Raw genomic sequence first — 26415 nt, 5'->3', positions numbered from 1 at the left:
CACGTGTCTTCCCCCCTCAACCCCCCCGGGGCATGTTGGCCCCTTCTGGGAGCAGTGTGGAGCCAGGGTAGGCAGGGAGCCTGCCTCAGTCTTGCTGCACCCGCCACCGTAAGTGCTGCACTGCTGGATGTAAGTGCTGCCCGGCGGAAGGCTGCACCCCAGCCCTGAGCCTCCTCCTGGAGCCAGCACCCTGTACCCCCTCCTGCACCCCAATACTCTGCCCCAGCTCAGAGCCCCCTCCTGCACCCAAACACCCTCCCAGAGCCAGCACCCTGTACCCTCAACACTCTGCCCCAGGCTGGAGCCCCTTCCTGCACTCAAACTCCCTTCTAGAGCTTGCACCCCTCACCCCCTCCTGCACCCCAACCCCCTGCCCCAGGCTCAGTCCAGAGCCCCCTCCCACACTGTGAACCCCCACCCTAGAGCCCACACCCCCTCCCAAACCCCTACCCCAGCCCGGTAAAAGTGAGTGAGGGTGGGGGGGGGGAGGGGATGGAGTGAGTGGGGCAGGGCTTTGGGGAAGGGGCGGGGCAGATCCTGGGTTGCCCTTAGATTCAAAAAGTGATCTTGGGCGTAAAAAGTTTAGAGACCACTGGTCTAGGTGAATAAAAATTTCCTTGAAATCAGTCTTTAAATTTGGTGATTTACTTTAGCTTTGCTTTTTGAGTAAGGATTATAGTTAGGGGAAGAAAGGAAACAGTGGAATCTTTGAGGATTTGCCATACTGGATTGGAACACTGGTCCAGTGAGCCTGTTATCTTCCTTTGACAGCCAGATACTTCAGATTAAGGTGGAAAACCCCAGTGTACCTGGCTAATTGCGTAATACTATACAATGTCAGAGATTTAAGATTGGCCTCAGCTGGCAATCTGTAGTTAGGTCCTGAATCAGAAGGATTGATAGCCTTAATCATAAAGGCCAAGATTTTGTCATGGATATTTTCAGTAAAAGTCATGGACAGGTCATGGGCAAAAAAGAAAAATTCACGGACGCCGTGACTTTTACTAAAAATATACCTGACAAAATGGGGATCTGCTAGTCCCCACACAACTGTGTAGGGGCTAGGAGCCATCCGCAGCACGGGCGGCTCAGGGATTCCCCCACCGGCAGCTGTGGGCTCGGGGAGCTGCCAGAGGTGCTGGGGGTACCCTGCAGCTCCCTGCCCTCGCTGGTGGCGAGGGACCCTGCAGCTCCTGATCACCGCAGGCTAAAGTCATGGAGGTTGCTGGAAGTCATGGATTCCGTGACTAGCTCATAGCCTTATTTATGATTTTTATTCTAGCTAGTCCTAGAAAATCCTTAGTGGTGTGGCACTGCTGTATATGTGTATGTTTCCATGTGAATGGATCGCCCCATTGAGTAGTATTGCATTGTGCCTTTTCTTTATTATTTTACCCTATAGGTTTATGAATGCCTCCATCAATCTATCAGAAAAAAACCAGTCCCGGTCACACCCCAAGCACGTGCACTGTCTCGTGAGGTGAGATTATATAAGAGACTATATTCCTTTTTTTACCGAACCCTAATCTGTTAATTTGATTGCACATAATAATACTCTGCATATCTGTGGCGCAGTCTGTCCAAGGATCTGAGTGCACATCACAGGCATTAATGAATGTAGCCTCGCTCCCTTGTGAGACAAGTAGTTAATCATCTCCATTGTACAGATAGGGGATCAAAGGCACATAGAAGGTGTGGAATTCCCAGAATCCCATGGGCTGTGGCAGAGCGATTACGAGTCCTGTGCGTTAACTGCTAGATCGTCCCTCTTCCCCAATTCAAAATCTGCCTTGTCATAAGAACTGACCATAAAGGAGCCTGGCTCAGATCTGTGAATTTTATAAGGTTTCTGATAGGATGATTTTAATCAGTTCATGACCGAATTAGCTGGAAGCTTAATGGTTCATGCTAGAAACTTATACTGGTCATTAAATCTAGTTGTAGGACTGGAGAAGAGAATTCACTTAGTCTCTTAGCATGGAGTTAAAGAAAAGGTCTGTTTACATTACCAAATTAAGTTCACCAAATAGTTTACTACAGTATTTAAAATAGGAATTCCAGATGGATCCAGTTCCCACTCTCTCATCACCAGGTGGTGGAGTTGTTACGTGGAGTCCCTCAATCTACAGAGATCAGAGAGCTGAGACGACTTCTGCGAAATCCAAACTTGAAGGCAAGTGCTGGCCGTTGAAAGGGGAGTGGAAACATCTCTCACTGAAACGACTGCAGTATGGGGGGAATGAGCTTTGCAGCTGCCTGCAGAAGACAGCAAAGAAGGCAATAGAAATTTGGATTAGTTATGGCAAGAAGAAATTAGTGGACAATGGTATCTGTGAATTTGCAACTGTGGGATTCTTTTCCCTACCTCTGAAGTCTGTGTCTCATCCCCTACCTTATGAAAGAATTAAATATCTACAGTACTCACAACAGACTGATGGTAACTGCTGTCTTTAATATCTATGCTTTTGAGAGATCTGTTTAAAAAAAGATTCTTAGAGACACGGGGCAGGATTTTTACATGAACAAACTTGTTTTGTCTTAAAAACTATTACAAAGCTTATGTGCTTGTGCTATAGCATCAAACGAGGACACAGTTCTCCTAAGATTAAATTCCAAGAAATCAGGAAAATGTCCAGTGATTGAATTTTTCAGTGGAAAGAGCTATGATGTCACTCACCGCTGTGTGGGTCTGTATTCATGTAAGAATACAGTCTCCCGCTTCTGACTCCTGGACCCCAATCAAAGCTATTTCTTGGGATGACCTTTGCTTGCCTCTTTCTTCATGTCACAGGCCTTACTATCAGCTCATGATACTGTGGCCCAGAAAGATTTTGAACCAATCCTTCCCCCTCTACCAGATAACATCCCTGAAAATGAAGAAGCCATGAGGATTGTCTGCTTAGTGAAGAACAAGCAGCCCCTGGTAAGGAAGCTTTCTCATGTTTTGATTATTTGAACTTGTGCAATCGATTCAATAAAGTGTTTTGTATAAATGGGTTATTTATAAGCAATGCTATAGAAATTTTGTTATTTCTATTCTCTTTTAAATTGACAGACTCATCTTGAACAAATAAAGTGCCTCCTTGGCAAATGGAGGGGGAAGGAGGAAAAAAACTAACAAAATTTCTTGGAAGTTGTTTGCCCTTGTGAACTAAGGATTTTATGTTGTACTATGCTTGTGATAAATACAGGGATTAGCACTGGAAAATCATAACATTAGAGATGGAAAAGATGCATTACAGTAGGCCCTATGTAAGATTTTATAGAATGTGAGAGTCGGAAACTGGGCTGTATAATGACCATTTTGTTCATGTCCCTTAAGAGACTAGGTTTACACATCTTTTAACGTATTGTGCACTGTACTTACGGGTCCTGCAATACTGTGCAGCTTTAAGGGGAAAAGGAATCTCTTTCAGTAATCTCCAGGCATTAAGGAGATCAGACTTGCAGTTTTAAAGGAATCGAAAGATATTTATTTATTTTTATTTTTCCAGGGTGCCACCATTAAACGCCATGAGATAACGGGTGACATTGTGGTTGCCAGGGTGATCCATGGTGGGCTAGCAGACAGAAGTGGTAAGTGTCATTTGAAACACACAGCAGGGAAAAGTCGTTTTTTTTTCTGCAACTGTAAATTCTCTCCTGTTAGAACTTTTAGGCACACACCTTGTACAATACCATATAAATAGTAGTAATTGCCTCACATTGAAGTACTTCTGACTTTTTTTTTTTATTTCTTCATGACTCTCTCATTCCAGGGTAAATGTGTTGCATTAAATAAAGGTGAGACAGCTAGCTTCAAACACAATCTTACAGTATTCAGAGTGGTAGCTGTGTTAGTCTGTATCAGCAAAAAGCACGAGGAGTACTTGTGGCACCTTAAAGACTAACAAATTTATTTGGGCATAAGCTTTCATGGGCTAAAACCCACTTCATCAGATATATGGAGTGGAAAATACAGTAGGAAGATATAGATATATACACAGAGAACATGAAAAGATGGGGGTCGCCATACCAACTCTAACGAGACAAATCAATTAAGGTCAGCTATTATCAGCAGGAGAAAAAAAACTTTTGTAGTGATAATCAGGATGGCCCATTTCAAACATTTGACAAGAAGGTGTGAGTAACAGTAGGGGGGAAAAATTAGGATGGGGAAATAGTTTTTAGTTTGTGCAATGACCCATCCACGCCCAGTCTTTATTCAAGCCTAATTTGGTGGTGTCCAGTTTGCAAATTAATTCCAGTTTTGCAGTTTCTCGTTGGAGTCTGTTTTTTAAGTTTTTTTGTTGAGGAATTGTTACTTTTAGGTCTTTAATTGAGTGTCCAGGGAGGTTGAAGTGTTCTTCAACTGGTTTTTGAATGTTATAATTCTTGACGTCTGATTTGTGTCCACTTATTCTTTTACGTAGAGACTGTCCAGTTTGGCCAATGTACATGGCAGAGGGGCATTGCTGGAACATGGCATATATCACCTTGGTAGATGTGCAGGTGAACGAGCCCCGATGGTGTGGTTGATGTGATTAGGTCCTATGATGGTGTCCCTTGAATAGATATGTGGACAGAGTTGGCAACGGGGTTTGTTGCAAGGATATACAGTTGCAAGTTGTATACAGTGGCTGAATGAAATCCTGTTAGGATGAGATAACCTGTTCAACTCAGTTAAAGGGGAAGATGCAACTACCAGAACTCTGAATCGGAACACGTCAGTTTTGGGGGACCTCTAGTTTGGATAAGAATAGTTAACACTCCTTAAGTCCTTTTTCATAATCACTAGATCTCAAAGTGCTTTACAGAAAAGAGGAAGATTGAATACACCTATTCTACAGATAGAGAAGCTGAGGCTCAGAGAAGTCAGGTCAATTGCTTGAGATTGCACAGTGAAGGCTATACAGAGCTGTCTGCTTTATCCACAACACAATACTACTTCAGATCTGAAATTCCTGACTCGGGTCCGAATCTAGGATAGGAGCATTTCTTATTTCAGGGCTGTTCTCCAGTCTTCTGTTGCATCTCTGAACTTTTTCAGAATCACGTCTTCTCTATAATAAGTGTCTTCTTTCCTGTACCTTTTTATTTTAGGGTTGTTGTATGCTGGAGACAAGCTGGTAGAGGTGAATGGAGTTTCAGTGGAGGGACTAGAGCCAGAGCAAGTTATCCACATTCTGGTATGAAATGCACTTTACTTTTTTCTTTTTCTTTTTCTTTTTTTATTTATTTGTAGCTCAAGTGTAATTATATGTACTCATAAATGCACTTTAAAAAGAGCAGCCTAAATTCTCAATGTAAACTTTAGAGGGAGGAAGACCTACACACAAGCAATAATTTTATATGTAATGTACTACTTTGTCTGTTTTTTCATTGTGGGTGAAGTTCATTGTAACGATGCTGGTTCTGATGGGACCCAACTGGGAGTGCCAATTCAGGACAAATTGCTTTAAGCTTGGCAGTTACAGCCCAAGGCTAGGGTTTCTATGCACACCAAGGCAAACCAAACCAGCCAAATAGAGAAGACTTTTTGGTTTTACCCCACTGGCTAACCATAAGTCACACAAGCAATTCCCTTAGACGCTCCAGTTTCCCAGTATCACCACCAGTGCCACTTGTTATGGGGACAAATGGTTATGAAAACCCATACCCCAGTAAAAGAAAAAAGGTTCTCCTGATGCCAAAGGACCAAGCCCCAGACCCAGGTCAGTATATAAATCAGATCTTACCCACAAATCACACTGTTGCCAATCCTTTAGAATCTAAAATCTAAAGGTTCATTCATAAAAGGAAAAAGATATAGGTGAGAGCTAGAATTGGTTAAATGGAATCAATTACATACAGTAATGGCAAAATTCTTTGTTCAGGCTTGTAGCAGTGATAGAATAAAATGCAAGTTCAAATCAAGTCTCTGGAGTACATCCACAGCTGGGATGGGTCATTCCTTTGTTCAAAGCTTCAGTTTGTAGCAAAGTTCCTCCAGAGGTATGAAGCAGGATTGAAGACAAGATGGAGATGAGGCAGCTGCCTTTTATAGTCTCTTCCAGGTGTAAGAACACCCTTTTGTTCTTATTGTGGAAAATTACAGCAAAATGGAGTCTGGAGTCACATGGGCAAGTCACATGTCGATGCATGACTCAGTTCTTTACAGGTGGCAGCCATGGCCCACATGCTACCTTGCAGGTTCCCAGGAAGACTTCTTATGTGGATTGGAGTTTTCCAAGATCCATTGTCAGTTAAGTGTTTCTTGTTTGGGCACTAAATTTGCACGCTGCTTTCTCAAGAAGCTGACCAAATGCTTTACTAAGGCTACTTCAGAATCAAAACACATTGATATACAAGTACATAGCCAACATTTATAACTTCAACTACAAAAATCTCACACACACACACACACACACACACACAGCATAATCATAACCAGCAAACCATAGCCTTTATATAGACACCTTACCCGACAACTGCTGTACAATATTTGCTGCAAATATATAACAGTGGTTGCAGGGTATGTCAATAACATCACATTTATCCTGTGCAGTGAGCCAGCACATGGCCTATGTGCTATTTAAGCCTTCCAAATAGGGCTGAAGTGGTGCATAAGCCCAGATCTCTGTGTAGAGATGCATTCCACCCTTTGCCATTTGTACTAGGGGTCCTTTGGGACAAAATCCAGTAGAACCTCACTAATTCTCTATCTAAAATCAATAATTCAGCCAACCCTTACCCCAGCAGTCTCACTCCATTTCTCTGCAAAGGATTAGTTGTAGAATGCTGTCATAAGGTGTCACATTCCTAAGCCTTCATTCATTTTACAAAACGCATTAACTCCTATGTTACCAAGTACTGTCATAAATAATGTAAACTAAATAATCTTTGTCAAAATTAGCAAACAAAGATCACTCTGTGATGCACTACCCCTGAAGTTGGTCAGCTTGCTCACCAGGTCACAATATTTAGTATTCTTCATTGGCTCTCTAGTTGTTCGTGCCAATCAGTGAGGTTCCAATCTGGTTAGTGTCTGTTCTTTTATTTGTTTATCTCTCGTGATTTCTCTGTTAGCACCTATCTTCAGATGCATAACACACCATTAGAAATACAAACTTCACCATAACACACAATCTACAAATCTTGAAAACAATTCTTTTCCCTGCTTGTATGCTTTCCCAGCCCTATATAGTTAATTTAAATTAGATTTGAGAACTAAAATTAATTGTGAATTGATACTGAAAATAACAAGACATATATTTAAGGGAATTAGAAGTCTTAGCAAGGTTCCAAAGTTTCCGACACAGGAATTAAATCTATCTTTTTCCTTTAAAGATCTTTATTTTAACAATGATTCTGTATATGGCATTCTGCTGGAGCTAAGCAATTTCCATTCTTATAGAAAGGATATTTATAACAGGCTTTTGGAGCCATCATTCATCTTGCAGTGATGAAACTTAAAATGCTTTCAGTGTGTTACCAGTAGTAAATATATTTTGACCTTTTTTATTTCTGAAATCTTTTAGACTCTGTCCCAGGGAACAATTATGTTCAAACTGATTCCAGTTTCTGATCGGCCAGTCAGCAACCAAACAACAGTAAGAGATTAATTTATTTTTTCTTCCAGATTATTATTGTTACTGCAGTTAATCCAATAATGTCTAATGGGCAGTCTGCACAGTATGATACACGAGGGTAAGGTTGTTTAGAAGCATTTATTGCCAGCCCAGCTCACAGAAATCTCTAATAACATGTCTCGCCTAGACATATATGTCTCCACTGAAATTAATAGTTTGCTGTAGGTAATGTAATTAAATATAGCAAGCTGTGATAAAATTAAAGATAGTGAAGGCATCTCTGGAGTGATCCAGAGGGAGAAGGTCAAATTGTTCACAGTATACTAGATGACTACATTTTTCTTGATCAGGAAAATAATTGGATTTTGGACCTGGTGCTCTTCCCATTGAAGTCAATAACAAAACTTTTGTTAAAAGAAAAGGAGTACTTGTGGCACCTTAGAGACTAACCAATTTATTTGAGCATGAGCTTTCGTGAGCTACAGCTCACTTCATCGGATGCATACCGTGGAAACTGCAGCAGACTTTATATACACACATTAAGTCTGCTGCAGTTTCCACGGTATGCATCCGATGAAGTGAGCTGTAGCTCACGAAAGCTCATGCTCAAATAAATTGGTTAGTCTCTAAGGTGCCACAAGTACTCCTTTTCTTTTTGCGAATACAGACTAACACGGCTGTTACTCTGAAAACTTTTGTTAACTTCATCTGAAGTCAGATTAGGCCCTTAGTTTGTAAATATTCATACACACTGTTACTGTATCTGTTCTGAAGAAGCTCGCCTTCACTTATGTCTGTATGTTCTGTATCAGCTCTATGTGAGAGCAATGGCAGATTACTGGCCCCTGCAGGACCCTGCCATACCTTGTGCTGATGCAGGCTTGCCCTTTAAAAAGGGTGAAATCCTTCAGATTGTTGACCAGAATGATGTCCTCTGGTGGCAGGCCAGGCAAGTCTCAGACCTGAGTGCCTGTGCTGGGCTGATACCGTCAAACCATCTTCTGAAGAGGTAAGAAAATTAGTGTTTCTGAACTCAAACCGGAGAATGAGCCAGTTACCTTGGGTTTCATGATCTGAACTTAGCAATTATAGTACAGATTGATTCAATCAATAAAGACACACTGATGCCTGACAGACAGTTTGACCTTTCTGCATGTGTCTTCTCCTGTTTTAATAGTACTATGGACGTTTGTGTGAAAACAGGATGTTTTTCACCTTAAGTCTGATTGTAAGTAATTCAGAGCAGAGACATTGTCTTTATATTAGTGTGTAAAGCCCCTAACAATATCGGTCCTATATACACAAACTAAGATAAATAGCTTCAGACAAAGATTAAGGACTTTGGTTTCTCAGGGCTGTCCTTCGTGGTACAAAAAATGTAAAGATAAAAATCAGAATTTATGCCACAGAGGCATAATTATTTCTAAAAATCACTACAGTATTTTAAAGGTGTGTCTGAGGCATCTGTAGCTTTGTGTTTTTCATACTCAAAGCAGAGCTGACAGGTTTTTTTAAATGAGAAAAACACAACCACCTCCCTGTTTTCTGCATATGGTCAGTTTATATATAGAAAGGACCCTTTTACACAAAGTTGCCTAGTTATACAGCTTCTCTAGCATGGTTCTAGAACCATGTTGTACTATCCAGGGTACAAACAAAAAAAGCGTAGGGTGCCCCTAATTGTGCCAGACAACTGACTACTGATAAGCTTAGAGTTGTAACACACAGAGGCCCAGAGGGAGTTGTAATTAAGACTGTGTCTCAGAGAGATCCCAATACAGCACACTTCCAACCATGTGTACCACAATACAGTTAATACTGCTCTCCTCCATTACGTTCATTAATTTAAGGCAGTACTTTCAGGCCAGAGACGTTGAATATTGGCATTCTGATAGGTGTGGTAGGACACTGGCTTTCCTCCAATAGTTGTAGGTGGCCTAGACACTAGCTATGCTCTTGGTGGTTTGTAATGATGTTTATCCTTCAGGTAGATCTGAGCACTGTTGTAATTTTGTGTGCAGGTGATAGAATGGAGCATCTAAGTAGAAAGTAATGCAACGCTGAATTGATTTCTTACTGTGTTGGATTCTCTTCTGTTCAGGAAGCAGCGAGAATTCTGGTGGTCTCAGCCTTTCCAGCCCCATGTCTGTCTCAAATCAACAATATGTGAGTGCAAAATTCTCCAGCTCCCAGTGAAAGTGGGGAGGGAGAAGACTTTTTTTGTTTCTTTCATCCAGTAATACAGAAATTAAACATGATCAAATGAGTTTATATACCAAGAATCATTCATTGGGCCATATTATGACCTCAGAAATGCATTCAGAATCCCCACTGAAATCTGTGGGAGTAGCAGGTGTATCTGAATTTGGCACTTAACCTATTTTGGATTCTAAGGATCATTATTGTTCTCAGAATACAGTATATTTAGGATCTGATCCTGTGAAGTGCTGAGCACCTTGAATTCCCATTTAAGTCAATGGCAGCTGAGAGTACTCAACACCATCCAGGACTGAGCCTTATATATAGGCTATTTGCAGCAAAAAATCTGTCTATTCCCTCCTGAAGTGTTTATAAGACAAGTTTATTGTAGATTTCCATGGAAGGGAGACTAAGGAATAGCTAGCAGTTCTGTACCAGAAAATATTCTGCAATGTGTCATGTATAGCATTTCAGTTACTGCAATCATACCATTTCATTTTTCATTCTTTCCTTTTAGAATAAATTTGATAGTTTTAAACTGTAGTTCTCTTATTAAAGCTGTCTCTTTCCTCATATGAATGCTTGTTCATTGCGAATTTTAGTTGATTTCTGGGCCTAGTGTCTAAGATGACATGGAAAAACAGATATAACCAATTGACTTTGTGGTTTATTTGTAAAGTAAGAAGCCAGAAATGTACCTCCCACCTAAACTATCCTTCTACTGGCTATAAATGCAATAATTTCCTAGCCAGGACATTTACTTTCTCCTACTTCCCCTTTCCCTCTCCCACAACTTCTCTGTTTTTCTGTGGTCTGCATTATTACTTACTGATACTTTTAATGACCCATGAGGTGAATTTCACAGTTAAGTCAATGCTCTGTATTTTCATCTTTCAAGAGTCTTTCTGGTGCAGTTGATTTTACTTGGTAACTGTAGCACTGGCAATAGCTTTAGCTGTGTATTTATTTTTAACTGCTTCAATGGATTTGCCGTGGACAGTGAGTACTGTGGAAGAAGGTAAGAGATGATGCCTGGATGACACCACATTGCAGTACCTCACATCCCCTTTCAAGTCCAATGTTAGCTGATATCTAAATGTACAAGATACTGTCTGTTTATAGGTTTCAGAGGAACAGCCGTGTTAGTCTGTATTCGCAAAAAGAAAAGGAGTACTTGTGGCACCTTAGAGACTAACCAATTTATTTGAGCATGAGCTTTCGTGAGCTACAGCTCACTTCAAAGTGAGCTGTAGCTCACGAAAGCTCATGCTCAAATAAATTGGTTAGTCTCTAAGGTGCCACAAGTACTCCTTTTCTGTCTGTTTATAAAGACTTTAAAAATGACTAGATGCTATACTTGTACTTACAAGGATACATGTCAGGATTGGTTGGGGCAGATTTCCTTTTACATCTCTCTGCCAAGTCTATCTGCATTATGTGTAAATAGGGTGACTAAACAAATGCTTCATTGTGGTTTTGTTAACTTAAAAATACCCATAGCTCAGCAGTCATGTGTCTGATCAGATGTTTGAACTGGAAAACTCGGAGCTTGTGTTGCATGGAGAGGGGAATGGGAGAGTTTTGGTGGGCAGTCAGGAAGGTACACCAGGCTGCTTGGAAGAAGAAAAGGGTACCTTCTTGTTCTCTTGTTGCTGCAGCAGCCCACCAATGCTAGGAGCAGCTGTGAAGCATATATTAAGAGGCAGGGGGAAGAGGGTAGGGAGTAGGGCATCTTGCCTCCCTACTACAAGATGTTGGGCCTGAAGTAGGAATTATTGGGTGAAATCCTATTAATTGTGTTATGCAGCAGGTCAGATTAGATGATCCTTCTGGCTTTAAAATCCTATGAGTCTACTTCTGAGGGCAGTGCACAGTGAGGAAGGGTGACAACAGGTGGCCTGGTGGAGGACAGTCCCTGAAGTTTGTACCAGGAACATAGCCCGCTTGCTGTCACATTTTCCCAGCTGGGTAGCTGCCCCTTCATGGATCCAGTCTGCAGATCTATACAAACACTAGGACAAAACTGTGTGTTTTGAGCACATCCGACTCTGAAAACCAGGATATTCACCCTATTCTTGTATGAACCTCTAAGAAGGGATGTAAAATGTTAACCAGTTAACTGGTAAGCATTAGTCTTATTGGTTAACCCACCTCAACCATTAACCCCTGAGCTGGAGCGGCCCCAGCAGCCCTGTGCCGGCCTGCCCTTTTAATCAGTTAACCATTTAAACTCAATATTTTTAATAGTTTAAATGGTTAACTTTTTAAATGGTATTTACATCCCTACCTGTAAGAGCTGACCAGTGTGGTGTGTGCAATGGAGGGAGCAAATTGATAAGGAAATGGATTTCAGTTTCAAGCTTCAAAGGAATTACTAAAAACAGAAGAGAGAGATGTTTAAAAAGCTTTATTTTTCCAATTGTAATTTTAAAAATTGTCAGTGTACGTATAGCATTCTAGAAAAACATACACTTGCAAAATATGCAAAGGGTATGGGGGCGGGGAATGATGTTCTGATAGTCATACTGATCTTTCTCAAATAGATGATCTGAAATATAAACATTGCATCAGTTCAAATTAAACCCCTTTCTTGCTTCAGCTGGACAATTCAAATCAGATGTGTTGCCAGCTGGGAACCCTTTTGAGCACTGGTATAAGAAGCCTCTTTCCTCTGCCTATTGAAAGAGAAAGTTATTAGTACTTCAGAGCGACGCGCTATTGAAATATTAAAGATGTTTTAACCCAATTTGAGCTTCAGGGGGGATTAGTTTTTATTCTGATGTTGAAGTCTTGAATTTGGTGATTTTTTTTTTCAATGCTTTTAGAGATCAGATTATTTCCTTTCTCTTTTTATCTGCTATAACCTGCAGAGGACGACATGCAGATTGATGAGAAGTGTGTAGAAACAGGTAACTGACTTCATTTAAGGAGATTCATCTGTGTTTGCAGCAATATACCAGCCAGACAGACCACTAGTGTTTCTTGAATAAAATGGAACATCCTTATAGTGAGCTCATATATAGAGAAACTCTATTTATAGTAGAGTGTGGGAAGTAGAGTGAAAGCCCCAGACCATTTCAAAGCACTGCAGACGAACAGATTGCAATTCTGGTTATAATGAATCTTTGGTTGTAGTGAAGATGTTCTGTTGAAATGAATGGCTGTTCTAAATACATAAAACTCAATTTGAGATCCAGTGCATTTACCATGCAGATTATAGATTCAGTGGACCAAATTCAGAACTGATGTAAAGGGGTAAAACCTAGTTGGTCTCAATTTGGCTCATTAAACCTATAATATTAAGTTACTGTGGTTTTTAAGACCCTCTGGAACTCATTGCCACAAGTTTTCATTGAGGCAGAAAGCTTAGCTGGATTCAAACACGGATTGGATGTTTATATATTGATAACAAGACTATGCAGAGTTATACTAATACAGATTTAAAAAACAAGCATTTTAGAAAGGATATAAACCTTTTTGCTTCAAAGCACAAATACAACTCTTAGTAATGAGGTTAGACAGATTTCTTGGAGGCAGGCTATTCCATAACAGGATTTCTTGCACTAGCCTCGGAAGCAACTGGCAAAGGCCACTCTTGCAGACATGATACTGCAGGGGTGGCCAACCTGAGCCTGAGAAGGAGCCAGAATTTACCAATGTACATTGCCAAAGATCCACAGTAATACGTCAGCAGCCTCCCCATCAGCTCCCTACTCCCAATGCCAGCAGCCCCACCGACCAGTGCCTCCCCCTCCCTCCCCATACCTCCCAATCAGCTGTTTCGTGGAGTGCAGGAGGCTCGGGGGTGGGGTGGGGGGAAGTACTGAGGGCAAGGCAGGCTCAGGGGAAGGGGCAGAAAGGGTGGAGTGGGGGCAGAGCCTGTGGCAGAGCCAGGGGTAGAGCAATGAGCACCCCCCGGCACATTGGAAAGTTGGCACCTGTAGCTCCAGCCCCAGAGTCAGTGCCTATACAAGGAGCTGCATATTAACTTCTGAAGAGCTGCATGTGGTTCCGAAGCCACAGGTTGGCCACCCCTGTGATGTTGGATAAGATGAACTGCAGGTCTGATTCAGTATGGCAAGTCCTATGTTCCTAAATTGCAGGATCTATTTTCCACTGTTATATTTCTCAATGCAAGTCCATAAGGAGTTTGAGTTAGGGATGATGTTCATATCAGAGCTTTCATGTATACTGTGTTTGATTTCTGGAACATTAACCTTCTGAATGGGATTGCGTGAAATACAAGGAGCTGGATGTGCTTCACTGATGGTAAAAATGAGGAAAAAAATCAAAACCCCGGATCCAAACATCTTCAAACTCTGGTGGACATTTGGATTCCAGTTCTCACTTTTCAGCAACTTTGACAGAAGTTTGGATCCAGATTCTCACTTGGCAGGTCAAGTTCATTTCTAATTGAACTAAAAGAAAGCAGTGGAAGTATGTTTGGGAAGTTGGCAGGAGTCAGAGCCTTATGTGGTCCTTACAGTATTGGAAGGGAAATAATTTCTGATGTGATAAAATTATTTTAAGCAGAAATAGTATTGAAACAAAATCTATTTGCTATTTTTGCTATCTGGGTGACGTAAAAGATGAAGAAACATTTGAGTCTGGTAAGTCAAATTCTTCTTGCTTAATTTCAGTTCTGTCTCATCCTCTAAGACTCAAAGACAAGTAAGAGGTATCCAACAAAAAACAAAAACAAAAAAAACAAAAAGCAATAGGATTTAAGTGCAATTCTCTCTTGAAAAGTGACTCTCTAAAATTATACCTGTTTACTCAGTAGAACTGCTCCCTGTGTTTATCCAGAGCCATATCTGGGTGACTTCAGTGACCAAAATAAATTTTTACTGCTGTTTGTTCCTGTTTGCCCTGCAGAGCCCATATACAGAAGGAAAAGTGAGCTCAATTCTTTTCCTTCTTATGCAGCAATGACAGTCATGTTTACTAAGCTCTAATCCATTACATGTTTTGCAAACCGAAGGTGTCAGAAGGGATAACTGGAAGATAATGGGATTTCTCAAGTATAAATGAGACCCTAATTTAGTCCATGGTATCTTTATTACTGTGGATGAAGACAAATGAAGAAACTGTTTGTTAAATCCTAATCTGTGTTTTCAGGGCAGGCATAGAAACAAACACATTTCTTATTGTAAACTGAGCACCTCAGAGAGAAAATCATGGCACTCAATCATGGAACCTCAGGATGCCATTTTTACAGACACTTTTCAGAGTACAATCACACTTTGAAAGTCCTGTCATACATGTTCAACTGTGTATCTGAAGTACTACAAAACTTGGTCTTTTAGAACAAATTAGATCCCACAACACTTCTAAATTTCTCAGTTCAAATAATTTGCTTTCTTATTTTGGTTAAATTACTTGCCCTCTTCTTTTTCTTGCTGTGCTGTTGCTGCTGTACAAGAGTACCAAGGATCTGGATGTGGGCTCTTCCCCATCTGCTTAACTCCAACTCACAGAACCTTCATTCTTCTCCTCTTTTGAGGGCAATGCTTGAGGCTTACAAAACAGAATAAGGGTGTTGGTGAGGAAGTCACTTGCATCTTTATTTAGGGCCACTAATGCCCTTTTCCCCGCAATAGTTGCGTTCTTGGAGAATTAGTTCAAATCCTGCTCATTAGCTGAGTCCCCTCTTTTCTGTTTCCAGGCAGCCAGGGAAAAAAGTCCAAAGATCATTCCCAGCTCAGGCCTCTGCTCTACCTTGACAACTGAGTCATTGGAGCAACTATAGGTTGTACTTTCCAAGTACGCTATTGGAGAGTGGCCAAAGCCAAACTCTGTACCTGAGCACTCTCTTGTCTAGGGAGGTAGGATTCAGATCCAAGTTTTGTGGTTTGTCTGGCACATGCTTATTTTAATTTCAAACCAGCATTGTGTGTTTCATAGTTTGCACTCAAGTTGAAGGACATATGAATTGGTCCAGTTTTGCCCAGTTAGGCTTGAACTTGGTCTCCTCGGAGCCCTAATTGTTCATCTCTCTCTTCTTGTTTGTACATACTTATCCAAATCTCCAGAGGAGCTTAAAGAAGGTAACTTTAAACTTTTGTCTCCTATAGATTTTAAACAGTAATCTGCTAAAGCCAGAAAAATACTACAGACAATAGCCCTGTTACCTTTGGGAATTCAGCCCATTGCAGTACATAGTTGTTGAATTCGCTTGTTAACTCTGGGTGGAGAGGTCAGGTCAGGCAGAGGAACAAACAAGAGCTTAGGAGGAAATGACCATGGAAGTGAGGTAGGCAGATTAAAATGCAATTTTATTTTATTCTGATCCAGAAATCTGTCATCTTCGCTAACCAGGCAATTTATTATCGCTATATACCTTAGCCTGAATGTCTTCAGAGCATGCTCCACAACCCATTATTTGTCAGAGAATTCTCACTATAACCAAACATGAGGTGTTGTTAGTGTATATTCATTGATGTACACAGGCAGGAAGAAAAGCTTCAAAGAACCTGAGAAAAGTGAAGAGTAGAATCTATTATCAAGTCCACTATGGACAACACCATGCGATTCAACTACCTTTTTGGCGCTTATTTGTTCATGAGGCACCCATCGATGTAGTGTCTAATCTTAAAAGGTAATCCCATAGCATGCCTGGCACTTTCCAGGTGAATGTAAAGACAATGTCCCTGCCCTGGAACAACTTCCATATAAAGTTAGACCAAAGAGACAAAGAAAAGACAGCAGACAGAAGATGTAGGGAGAATAAAACTGAATAACAGGAAAGAAGATACAGCTTAGCTTGGGCAGGAGGGAGGGGAGGGGAGGCGAGGCGAGGCACAGTTTCCCATGGGAAATGAGATCTGAACACTGCTGTCAAAATAGGTTTCTTGCTAGTTATTTTTAACTTTTTTCATCTTGTTTATTATACAGTTTGGAAATGTTTTATTCTAGAAGAGTGATATGAGATTTGTAGGGAATTAGAAATCAGAGGCTTTGCAGAAGAAAGGAGTTTTAAGGAGGGAATGTGTGCACTGTTCAGGAAGGCTGTTCCAAGCACACAGCACAGCATGGGAGAAGGTCTGAAAATGAGTGCAGGAGAAGGAAATGAAGATCGGTTAGGCAGGTGATTTGGGCAGTGGCGAGGTATCAAAGTGCCTTTGGTTGTGGAATCTAAGGCTGAGATGTAGACAGCAGAAGTTTTTACAATTGTTCTGGGATTTTTTTTTTAGGTTTACTGATATTTTGAGCTCCCAGATTCTTGATTATTTTAATATTGCATTTAAGGAGTTCATGATGGCTAGATTTCACTTGAAGAACTTAAATTGCACACCGCTCTTCTACATTATGAATATTTAAAAACAGTGTGTGACACTTTAGCTGTTCTTTTCAAAGATAATAAAGTGAGGAATTTAAACTCTTATTTAGACTTTCTAGTGGGTGATGAGCTTAAATTTCACTTTCATAGAAATGTTAGTGACTTGGTTTAAATCTTTGATATTATACAGTACTTTAGTAAACTGGTCTCTGTACTTCATGACCTTATTTCAGTGGCATTATCAGTGACTTAAATATTTCCAATTCTGTGATATGAAAGATGAGGGGAAATTCAATTGACTGTTCAGTATTCACCCTCCTTTCTCCTTCCTGCTTGTTTGTTCTTCATGCCTAGAAGAGGAGGAGTTCAGTGGATCTGGCCAACGGGTCTTTATTGGTATGTGGTGATTAGGAATAGGCAAAAGGTTTGATTTAGACTGGATGCTTGTCTGAGGCTAAATCTATTGTGTGTGATTTTTCTCAGAAGCATTCCTTTCCCTTGCCTCTGAAGATTCCCTGACCCGATCTGTATTCACTTTGCCTTTATAGATCCCAGTAAGCTATCCTTCCCTTTCAGCTCCTTGCTTGTTGATTCTTTTCCAATAAGCCCACCTCCCCAGTAGGTTGCCAGCCCCTGCATAACTTAGCTGCACTAGGCTTCTGGTCCTTCAGATCTCCCCCTTAAATCTCATGCTGTGGTGTGAATGGCTTCTGGGGCTTTCCCAAGCTATACAGTGCAGACCATGTGAGGTTTCCATTGCTGGGGATGAGGCTAAGCAGCAAGTCTGGTAAGTGAACTACGGAACTCTTATGAACTGAGCTGAAAAAAAGGTTGAATTCAGTTGAGAGGTTGGATGAATTTTTGGAGCAGTTACATTTTCCAGAGCAAGTCACCCATTCCTAATGATCTATATGGCTGGAAATCTCCCTCTGGTTTGTTTTGCAGACTTGTTTCTGGGGGTCTAATTCTGGACAAAGTTAGAGTGACTTTCAATACTTGTGCTTCTATTTTGGAAATCCAAGCTGCTTTCAGAGTCCCCACCGAACTCTTGTATCAAGAACTATAGATAAATTATTTTCTACCTTAAGAAAAGCTACAACTCACAGTATGTTCTTGGTAGCCTAGTTGGAGATCATTCAGATAGTGGAACTAGTTATCACCTGCACCCACTGCTTGGATTTCAATATTAGTTACTTTCTGCCCTTCTCAGCTGGTTTCCGTAGAAGCATGCGTCTCTGCCGCAGGAAATCCCAGAACACCCAGCAGCCCTGTTACGCACGGTGTCCCAGCAGCTGTTGCAGCGCAGCAGCAGCCCCTTATGAGGAGGTGGTGAGATACCAGCGACATCCGACAGATCGAAACCGACTAATTGTGCTAGTGGGTATGTTCCAGCAACTGACAGGAGCATGCCCTCCAGACAGGGATGCACCTACTCATGCAAATCTTACAAGCTCTAGTAAATACAGAGGGAAGTGTCCTTACTGCTCAAGCGCTTGTGAAATGAGAGATTCAATAAAACCCAATCCAGTGGGAGTCCTCCCACTGACTGCAGTGGGCAGTGACATGGGCCCTAACACATAGTTCCTTAAGGTGGTCGACCCAAAGTTTGACCTACCTTTTATTTTTTCCAAACATCAGTTTTATAAAGTCTGTGTGCTAGTATGTGGTTCCTGTTGTTCCAAAACATTTCCTTCAATGCTTCAAAAGTTTCAGCAATGCAATACTCTCAGACAACCCTACAGTAACAAATATTGGATGAAAACACATTTCATTACAAAAACGGAGTCCAGTTTAACTTCAATGGGGTTATTATATATATAGCAATGATAAAACATTTATAAATCCTTTGTGACCAAGACCTTGAAGTGATGCTTTTATAGGACTATGGTTAAGAACAAACAGAAACAGCAATGGCGGGAGGGATGTTAAAAACCCAGCCTAGAAAACTTCAGTTTACGCAGCTGGGAAAGCTCAGTGGATATCAATGTGGATATCGGCCAGAGGAACGGCAGCAGCACTGCAGCTGTCATGGTTCCTGCCCCGCAGCCCTCTTTATCCCCTCCCCCTGCCTCCTGGGTGGGCATGGCCCTTCTGCTGCCTCTTGACCATGAAATGCCACCACTCCCCGGCACCCTGGGCAGTTGCCCTCACTGCCCACCCATAAGGCTCGCCCTGAGCGAGTATCATGATATGTGATGGGTTGCTGGTCCTAAAATGGAATTTTAGATTTAATAACTGTTTGAATGGAAGCTGCTCATATTTTTGCTAGGCGCAGCATTCCTGGGTATTTGTGGTGAGGGGAAAACCTCTCATCCTAGATCTGTACATGTTTGAGATATGTCTATAGATCTAGATCTATAGATATAATTCAAATTAGTATTGCTGAGTCCCCTTCTGCCTGTAGCTATTCTGCTAGAAAGTGGTGACCTGATCCTGAAGAGTACTAAACAGTCACAGCTCCTGTTGAATTCAATGGGAACTGTAGGTGCCTTGCACTTTTCAAAGTCAGGCACTTAATTTGTGATGCCACCAATTGGGAAGCCCAGTGGAGGAAGCAGTAACGTGATTTCCATGCTAGTCATTTGCTTCACCAGTTCTTGCATATGAGATAATACCGGAACATGACTGTTATAAATATAATATACTCATAGTTTTAGTAAACTATTTTATGTGTAGTCTCAGTCATTAATGTACTGTGTGTGGCTTTTTTTAAAACTATCCAGGTCCTTCAGGGGTTGGCGTGAATGAGCTAAGGCGGCGGCTTATTGGAATGAACCCTCATCATTTTCAAAGTGCTGTACCCCGTATGTGACATGTTCCTTTCACTCTTTAACTTCCTGTTTTGGGGAAAGAAAACATGAAATATCAGCTCCCTTTCCTCTGCCACAGAATATTTATAGACTCTTTGCTGCAGGGATGGTTTCCCTATCAATCAAGAATATTGAGCTATCTGTGAATTTGTTAAAAGGGCACAGATGTCTAGACTAACAATACACATTTCCTTTTATTTTTGTGGGAACTACAGGAAAGAAGGAAAAGCTACTTTATTTTACGGGGCTTTATTTAAAATATTGTCTTTGGCCAGTAATTTGCAACTGGCAGGGGAAGAGGAAGGATGGTCTTTGGGTTTAAGCCACTGTTATTTTGATTTGATTCTTGGTATGTCTGGGTTTGATTCTTGTTATGCCAATGGATTACCTGCGTGACTTTGGACAAGTCACTTAATCTCATTATACCTCATTTTTTCTCATTTGTAAAATGGGGCTGAGGCCCTTCCTAGGGGAGTAGTGAAGATAAATTCATTGAATGTTTGTTTATAAGGTGTCCAGATATTATGGTAATGAGGGCCATATAAATATCCAGATAGACAGGAAACTAGCAAGCCTTGCAGATTTCCCTTCTAGCATACTAAATCTAAAGCAGATTCTCACAACTTCTCATCTCTGACTTGAATGGAGAGATGTTTGGCATCTGCTCATTCGGTACAAGGTTTTGTGAAGATAAAACTCCAGAAGTGCAAGGCTCTAAATCCCTGTCTTAATAGTTTTAAAATTGATAAATTGCTCCAGTTCCTCAATCTTACATTTCTTAGCCTTCTCGAAGAAATTAATACAATATAAAGTGGAGCGGTGCAGGCCATTTTTAAACTAATGCAGAACAGTTTTCATGCACTGCCACTTGTCGAGGTGGTTTTATTTTTTCCGTGTAGCAGGAAAGTTAAATTGGCGGGAGGAGCATTGCAGTGTGTAAAACTCTACTGTTTAGTCAACAAAAGCTGACTTTTGTCGACAAAACTGTGTAGTGTAGACAAGGTCTAAGTCTAATGGTTCACTGTTCCTTCAGGAACAATGCCCATTGTGCTTAAAATGGACCCCAAGGGGTAGTGTGGGGACACACATTCAATTTTGGAAGATTTACTGATCTCACTCTAGTGTAGACAGGGCTTTTGCTGTGGGCTAGAAAGTAGAAACCATTAGTTATATTATTTCCATTTGATTACTTGTGAAAATGAACAGAGTTTTTAAAATTTATATATTCACAGCTCCAAAAATGGAGTTTGGGAGTCCTGGCTTTTCACTATGAACTTTGTTCTCAAATTGATTTACTGAAGAAAGAAAATACTTACAAGAACTTTAAAAACTTTTATTTTTCTTTCTTAAGACACCACTCGTGCTCAGAAAAGCTATGAAGAGAATGGTCGTGAGTATCACTATGTATCAAAGGAAACATTTGAAAACATGGTATATAGTCACAGGTAATTTTGGGATTCCTATTGCTTTCATCTCTGAAGTTTAACATGCTCCAAGGCAGGGATAGTCTTGTGGTTTAGCCCAAATGCTGGGAGTCAGAAGACCAGGGTTCTTTTCCTTTTCTGCCACAGACTTCTGGTGTGAGCTGTAGGATATGTGTTCACTGCACTTATAAACCCACAGCTGGCCCATGCCAGCTGACTCGGGCTTACTGGACTCAGGCTAAGGGACTGTTTAATTGCAGTGTAGATGTTTAGGCTTGGGCTGAAGCCCAGGCTCTAACTCTCTAAAGTTGGAGAGTCCCAGAGCTAGGACTGCAGCCCAAGCCTGAATGCCTACACTGCAATTAAACAGCTCCACAGCCCGAACCCCATGAGCCTGAGTCAGCTGGCACTGCCCAGAAGTGGATGTCTAATTGCTGTGTATACATGAATACCCTTAGGCCCAGATTTTCAAAGTAGCCTCTCCTTTAGAGTGTGTTGGTTTTTGACTGCCTAATTTTAGCAACCTCGGACCTGATTCTTAGAAGGCCTGAGCACCTGCAACTCCTGTGGACTTCAGTTGGAGTTATGGGTTCTCAACACTTCTAAAAATCAGACTGTACATTTATAAAATAAGGCTAAAACTGAGCACTCAAAATCAGGCCCTGATCCCACATCCACATCTTTAGTGGGAGTGGGCCTTGCAGTCAAATGTATCTCCATGAAGGCACCAGAACCTTTAAGGACCAAATTTTCAAAAGTGCCCTCTAACTTGTATGCTGCAGTTTCCCCATTAGTAAAATGAGGATATTTACATAATTCAAAGGGCTGTTATGAAGCATAATTCATTAAAGCATGTAAAACACTTTGGATACATCTACACAGCAAAAAAAAATCCTGCAGCAGCAAGTCTGAGCCTGGGTCTATAGACTTGGACTCACACCATAGTGCTAAAAATAGCGATGTAGCCATTCCAGCTTGGGCTCTGAAACCCACCCTCTTCCCTGGGCTTCGTAGCCTGAGCTCAGGCCCAAGCCAGAAGGTCTGTAGTATGGCTATTTTTTTTTTAGCTTTGTAGTGCAAGCTCCATGAGCCTGTGTGTAAACCCAGCCCCTGAGACTCACTGTCACAGGATTTGGGTGTGTTTTTTTTGGTTTTTTTGCTGTGTAGATGTACCCTTCTTCTTCGAGTGCTTGCTCATGTCCATTCAACTTACGTGTGTGTGCTTGCCACATGCACTGGTGCTGGAAGTTTTTCCCTCAGCAGTATTCGTAGGGGACTGGCTCTGGCGCCCCCTGGAGTGGCGTGCACGTGCCGCGGTATATAGGGTGCTGCTGGTTCTCCCCACCCTCAGTTCCTTCTTGCCGCCAGTGATGGTGCTGGAACTGTTGCTTCAGCTAGTGCTGTTGCTGCTCATTCGTACAAACTAGTTATCTCTTGTATTATAGTGTATGTAGTTTTCTGTTAGTGTTTATAAATCCCTTAGCTATAGTTAGAGACTTTGTAGGTTCTGAATTGGACTTTGCCTCGGGATGGGGCATGTCCCAATCCCCAGGCTTTAAGCCCTGTGATTGCTGCAAGAGGCCCGTGCCCATTAGTGATTCAGACAGCAGTTGTCTGCGTTGCTTGGGCGAAGGACACGTCAGTGAGAAGTGCAAAATTTGCAAGTCCTTCAAGCCAAGGACTAAGGAGCACGATATTCAGCCCTCACCCCAGCACCAGAGCAATGCTCTGACTCTGCACTGAGCACCGTGACCTTGGTACGCAGCGCCCCATTGGCCGTCCACTGGCCAGCACCAGTTCCCATCCGTGGCTCCAACCAAGAAGCCAAAGAAGGTGATGGGAGGCCAGTCTCCAACCTCCCGCAAGAGAAAGGATAAAACAGAGTGTGAACAAGGTCCCATGGTAGGCAACTCTTCACCCATGTCAGGATCTCAGGCCCAAGCTCCGAGGGAGTGATGTAGCCCAACCCGTTCCCCGCCGGCTGCCCTGGATAACGGCAGAGGCCTCCATCAGCTCTGGGTGCCGTCCATGCCAGAGGCCCTGCAGGCAGCACAGGAAATCATGTTCCTCCTGATGCCACCCACACCAGCTCCTGCGATTCCTCAGTCATGGGGTAAATACGCGTTCAGGCCACTTCCGCCCTCAGCAGCACCATTCCCCGTCATGGGGAACGTCTAGGGGTGAAAGTAACTTAAAGGACTTACCGGTACTCGGGAGTCCTGAGCAGGGGGCTTGGCCTCGACCGGAAGAGGCGGGGCCTTTAAATACCCAGGCCCTTTAAATCAAGGTTTAAAGGCTCCAAGGCTCTGTCTGCGGCTGGGAGCCTTGAGGCCTTTAAATCACCCCCAGAGCTGGCAGCTGGGAGCCCTGGGGCTCAGGGGTGATTTAAAGGGTCCCGGGCTCTGGCCACTGCTACCGCAGCAGCGCTCTGGGCCCTTTAAATTGCCGCCGGAGCCCTACCGCCGCTACCCCAGGGCTCCAGCAGCAGGGCTCAGGTGGCACTTTAAAGGGCCCGGGGGCTCTGGCCGCTGCGGGGAGCCTTTGGGGGTGTGCTTTAAAGGGTGCGGGGCTCCTCGCAGTGGCCGGAGCCCCAGGCCCTTCAAATCAGCACCGGAGCCCTGCCGCCACTACCCCAGGGCTCCAGCAGCAGGGCTCGGGGGGTGCTTTAAAGGGCCCGGGGGCTCCGGCCGCTGTGGGAGGGGCCACTGCGGGGGAGCCCGGGGGCTCCGGCCGCTGCTACCCCAGGGCTCTGGCAGCGGGGCTCGGGGGGCACTTTAAAGGGCCTGGGAGCCCAGGGCCCTTTAAAGCATCAGCTTGGGGAAGCCAGTCCGGCACGGCATACTGGCTCTTGCCGGTATGCCGTACCGGCTTACTTTCACCTCTGGGAACGTCCCACCAGCACTTGCCCTCCCGTAGCCGCCATGCATCTGACCACAAAAGGCAGATGCAGCGCAGCCCCATTTGGTCCCCAGACCTTGGGCACGGGCAGAGAGGCTCGAGGCGTAGCTTGCTGGCCACCGGGCACAGACCTTTGGAGGCATGCACCCCCCCAGCAGGAGTACCAGTCCTGGCACCCGGTATCTATGAGGCTGCTGAACCGCTCCAGGGACCCATCGAGGGATCGACGTCACCATTCCTCGGACTGTTGCCAATCCCGTAGGAGGACATCACCACCACATTTGGGCGCTTCCCGGCACTGGGCCCACTCCTCACCCCGGTACCGCTTGTCAAGTGCGAGACTTAGATCACCAGCTCCAAGCCATCGCGGATCCGTCGAGCGCCACTGGTCCCTAAGACCCCGCTCCAGATCAGACTCCAGGAAGAGTGACTGGCACCGGTCAGGACAGAGCCACCGTTCCTCTCTGTCCTGGTCACCTGGGAGTGACCACTCAGGATCCAGCCCTGGTTCAGAGCAAGGTTCCCTGACAGCGGGACAAGCTCCGGTATCAGCGGTACTGGCTCCATGGTCAGCCCCAAAACCAGCCCCGTGGCCTCAGGCCAGGTTCACCCAGCCCTCCCAGGCCGCCCGCTCGGTGTCCGGCGCCTCGGAGAGACCAGCTGCCTCTCCCGCCCTCCTGTGGTGCACAAAGCCTTGGGTGCAAGGACCCCGCAGGTCAAAGAGGGACCAGGGGAACAAGCCACTGGGCCACAAATGGTTGTGGAGGACCCTACTGCACCCGCATCTTCCTCGTCATCACCAGACGAGGCTATAACGGGGTCACCTCTCCCGGTTCCTCCGGATGATGGTAAAGCACACCAGGAACTACTGAAGAGGGTTGCTGCCAACCTGATCTTCAGGCGGAGGAGCTAGAGGAGCCTTCGGATTCTCTCTTCAATGTCCTCTGCTCCACAGCACTGGCCAGGGTGGCTCTACCCTTCATGATGGGGTCTCTAAGATCACTAATGCCCTGTGGCAAACTCCTTCCTCCCATCTCCAAGAGGGCCGAGCGCAAGTATTTTGTGCCATCCAAAGGCCACGAGTACCTGTACACCCACCCTGCTCCCAACTCCCTAGTGGTAGAAGCAGTTATCCACAGGGGACAACAAGGTCAACCTGGGGTACCCCTAAGAACAAAGACTCCAAGAGACTAGACTTGTTTGGGCGTAAGGTTTATTCGTCCTCCAGTTGAGGGTGGCCAACCATCAAGCCCTCCTGAGATGCTATGATTTTAACATGTGGCAAGCCATAGCCAAGTTCAAGGGCTCCCTTCCTGAGGCTTCTAGGAAGGAGTTCTGGGCTATTATGGACTAGGGCACACCTGCTACCAGGACCATGCTCCTGGCAGTGCTCCGGCGCCAATCATCAGAGCCCACTCAACCAGAGCACAGGCATCTTTGGTGGCCTTCCTGGAACACTTCCCAATCCAGGACATCTTTTGAGTCACAACGTAGCCCTCAGTGCACACATTCACAGCCGTCTACGCCATTACCCAGGAGGCCAGGGATGACGTTGAGTTCGGCAGAGCAGTGTTGCAATCTCCACGTCCGTGAACTCCTACCCACCTCCGAGGGATACTGGTTGGGAGTCACCTAAGTTGAATGGACATGAGCAAGCACTCGAAGAAAAGACAGTTATCTTTTCCATAACTGGTGTTCTTCAAGATGTGTTGCTCATGTCTATTCCACAACCTGCCCTCCTTCCCCACTGTCGGAGTTTCTGGCAAGAAGGAACTGAGGGTGGGGAGAACTAGCAGTGCCCTATATACCGCGGCATGTGTGTCCCCTACGGATACTGCTGAGGGAAAAACTTCCGGGACCGGTGTATGTGGTGAGCACACACACCTAAGTTGAATAGACAGGAGCAACATATCTTGAAGAACACCAGTTACGGAAAAGGTAACTGTCTTTTTGAGATCCCGATGGTTAGCCCTACATAAATGCAAAGTATTGGTTTTGTTATTACTGTAGTAAATACCAGTGTAGAATTTCCATATAGATGTCTTGATACCAATCAAAACCATGACTTCTGAACCTTCTCATGTATATTTGGAGGGGAAGTGGGTAGAAATACATAATTTTGGAGTCTCTTCAGAGACTGGAGATTTGGATCTGACAGTCCTGTTTAATCTAGATTTTTATCCTCAGTAACAGTTCCTGTATCTTAATATCATTCAGTTTTCTCAGAGGAGTAATCCTTCTTTAGCTCTTCGGTC

The 26415-nt window shown here is 43.5% G+C and overlaps 1 protein-coding gene across 1 annotated transcript in view; it reads left to right on the top strand.

The window, feature by feature from the left end:
• MPP4 (MAGUK p55 scaffold protein 4) overlaps nt 1-26415 on the top strand; it is a 36418-nt gene that overhangs the window by 4900 nt on the left and 5103 nt on the right. Inside the window, exons 3-18 of the mRNA XM_075118079.1 lie at nt 1403-1480; nt 2093-2173; nt 2792-2923; nt 3495-3576; nt 5083-5168; nt 7500-7571; nt 8363-8559; nt 9652-9716; nt 10750-10767; nt 12620-12658; nt 14339-14359; nt 15782-15796; nt 17383-17424; nt 18239-18409; nt 19752-19832; nt 21190-21283. Of these exons, the coding sequence (XP_074974180.1) occupies nt 1403-1480; nt 2093-2173; nt 2792-2923; nt 3495-3576; nt 5083-5168; nt 7500-7571; nt 8363-8559; nt 9652-9716; nt 10750-10767; nt 12620-12658; nt 14339-14359; nt 15782-15796; nt 17383-17424; nt 18239-18409; nt 19752-19832; nt 21190-21283 (1274 nt within the window). The remainder of the gene's footprint in view (nt 1-1402; nt 1481-2092; nt 2174-2791; nt 2924-3494; nt 3577-5082; nt 5169-7499; nt 7572-8362; nt 8560-9651; nt 9717-10749; nt 10768-12619; nt 12659-14338; nt 14360-15781; nt 15797-17382; nt 17425-18238; nt 18410-19751; nt 19833-21189; nt 21284-26415) is intronic.

Source organism: Caretta caretta, chromosome 11 (assembly GCF_965140235.1).
Source record: "Caretta caretta isolate rCarCar2 chromosome 11, rCarCar1.hap1, whole genome shotgun sequence".
NCBI lineage: Eukaryota > Metazoa > Chordata > Testudines > Cheloniidae > Caretta > Caretta caretta.
Note: the sequence above shows the minus strand (reverse complement) of the source record. Positions and strands in the feature narration are given on the sequence as shown.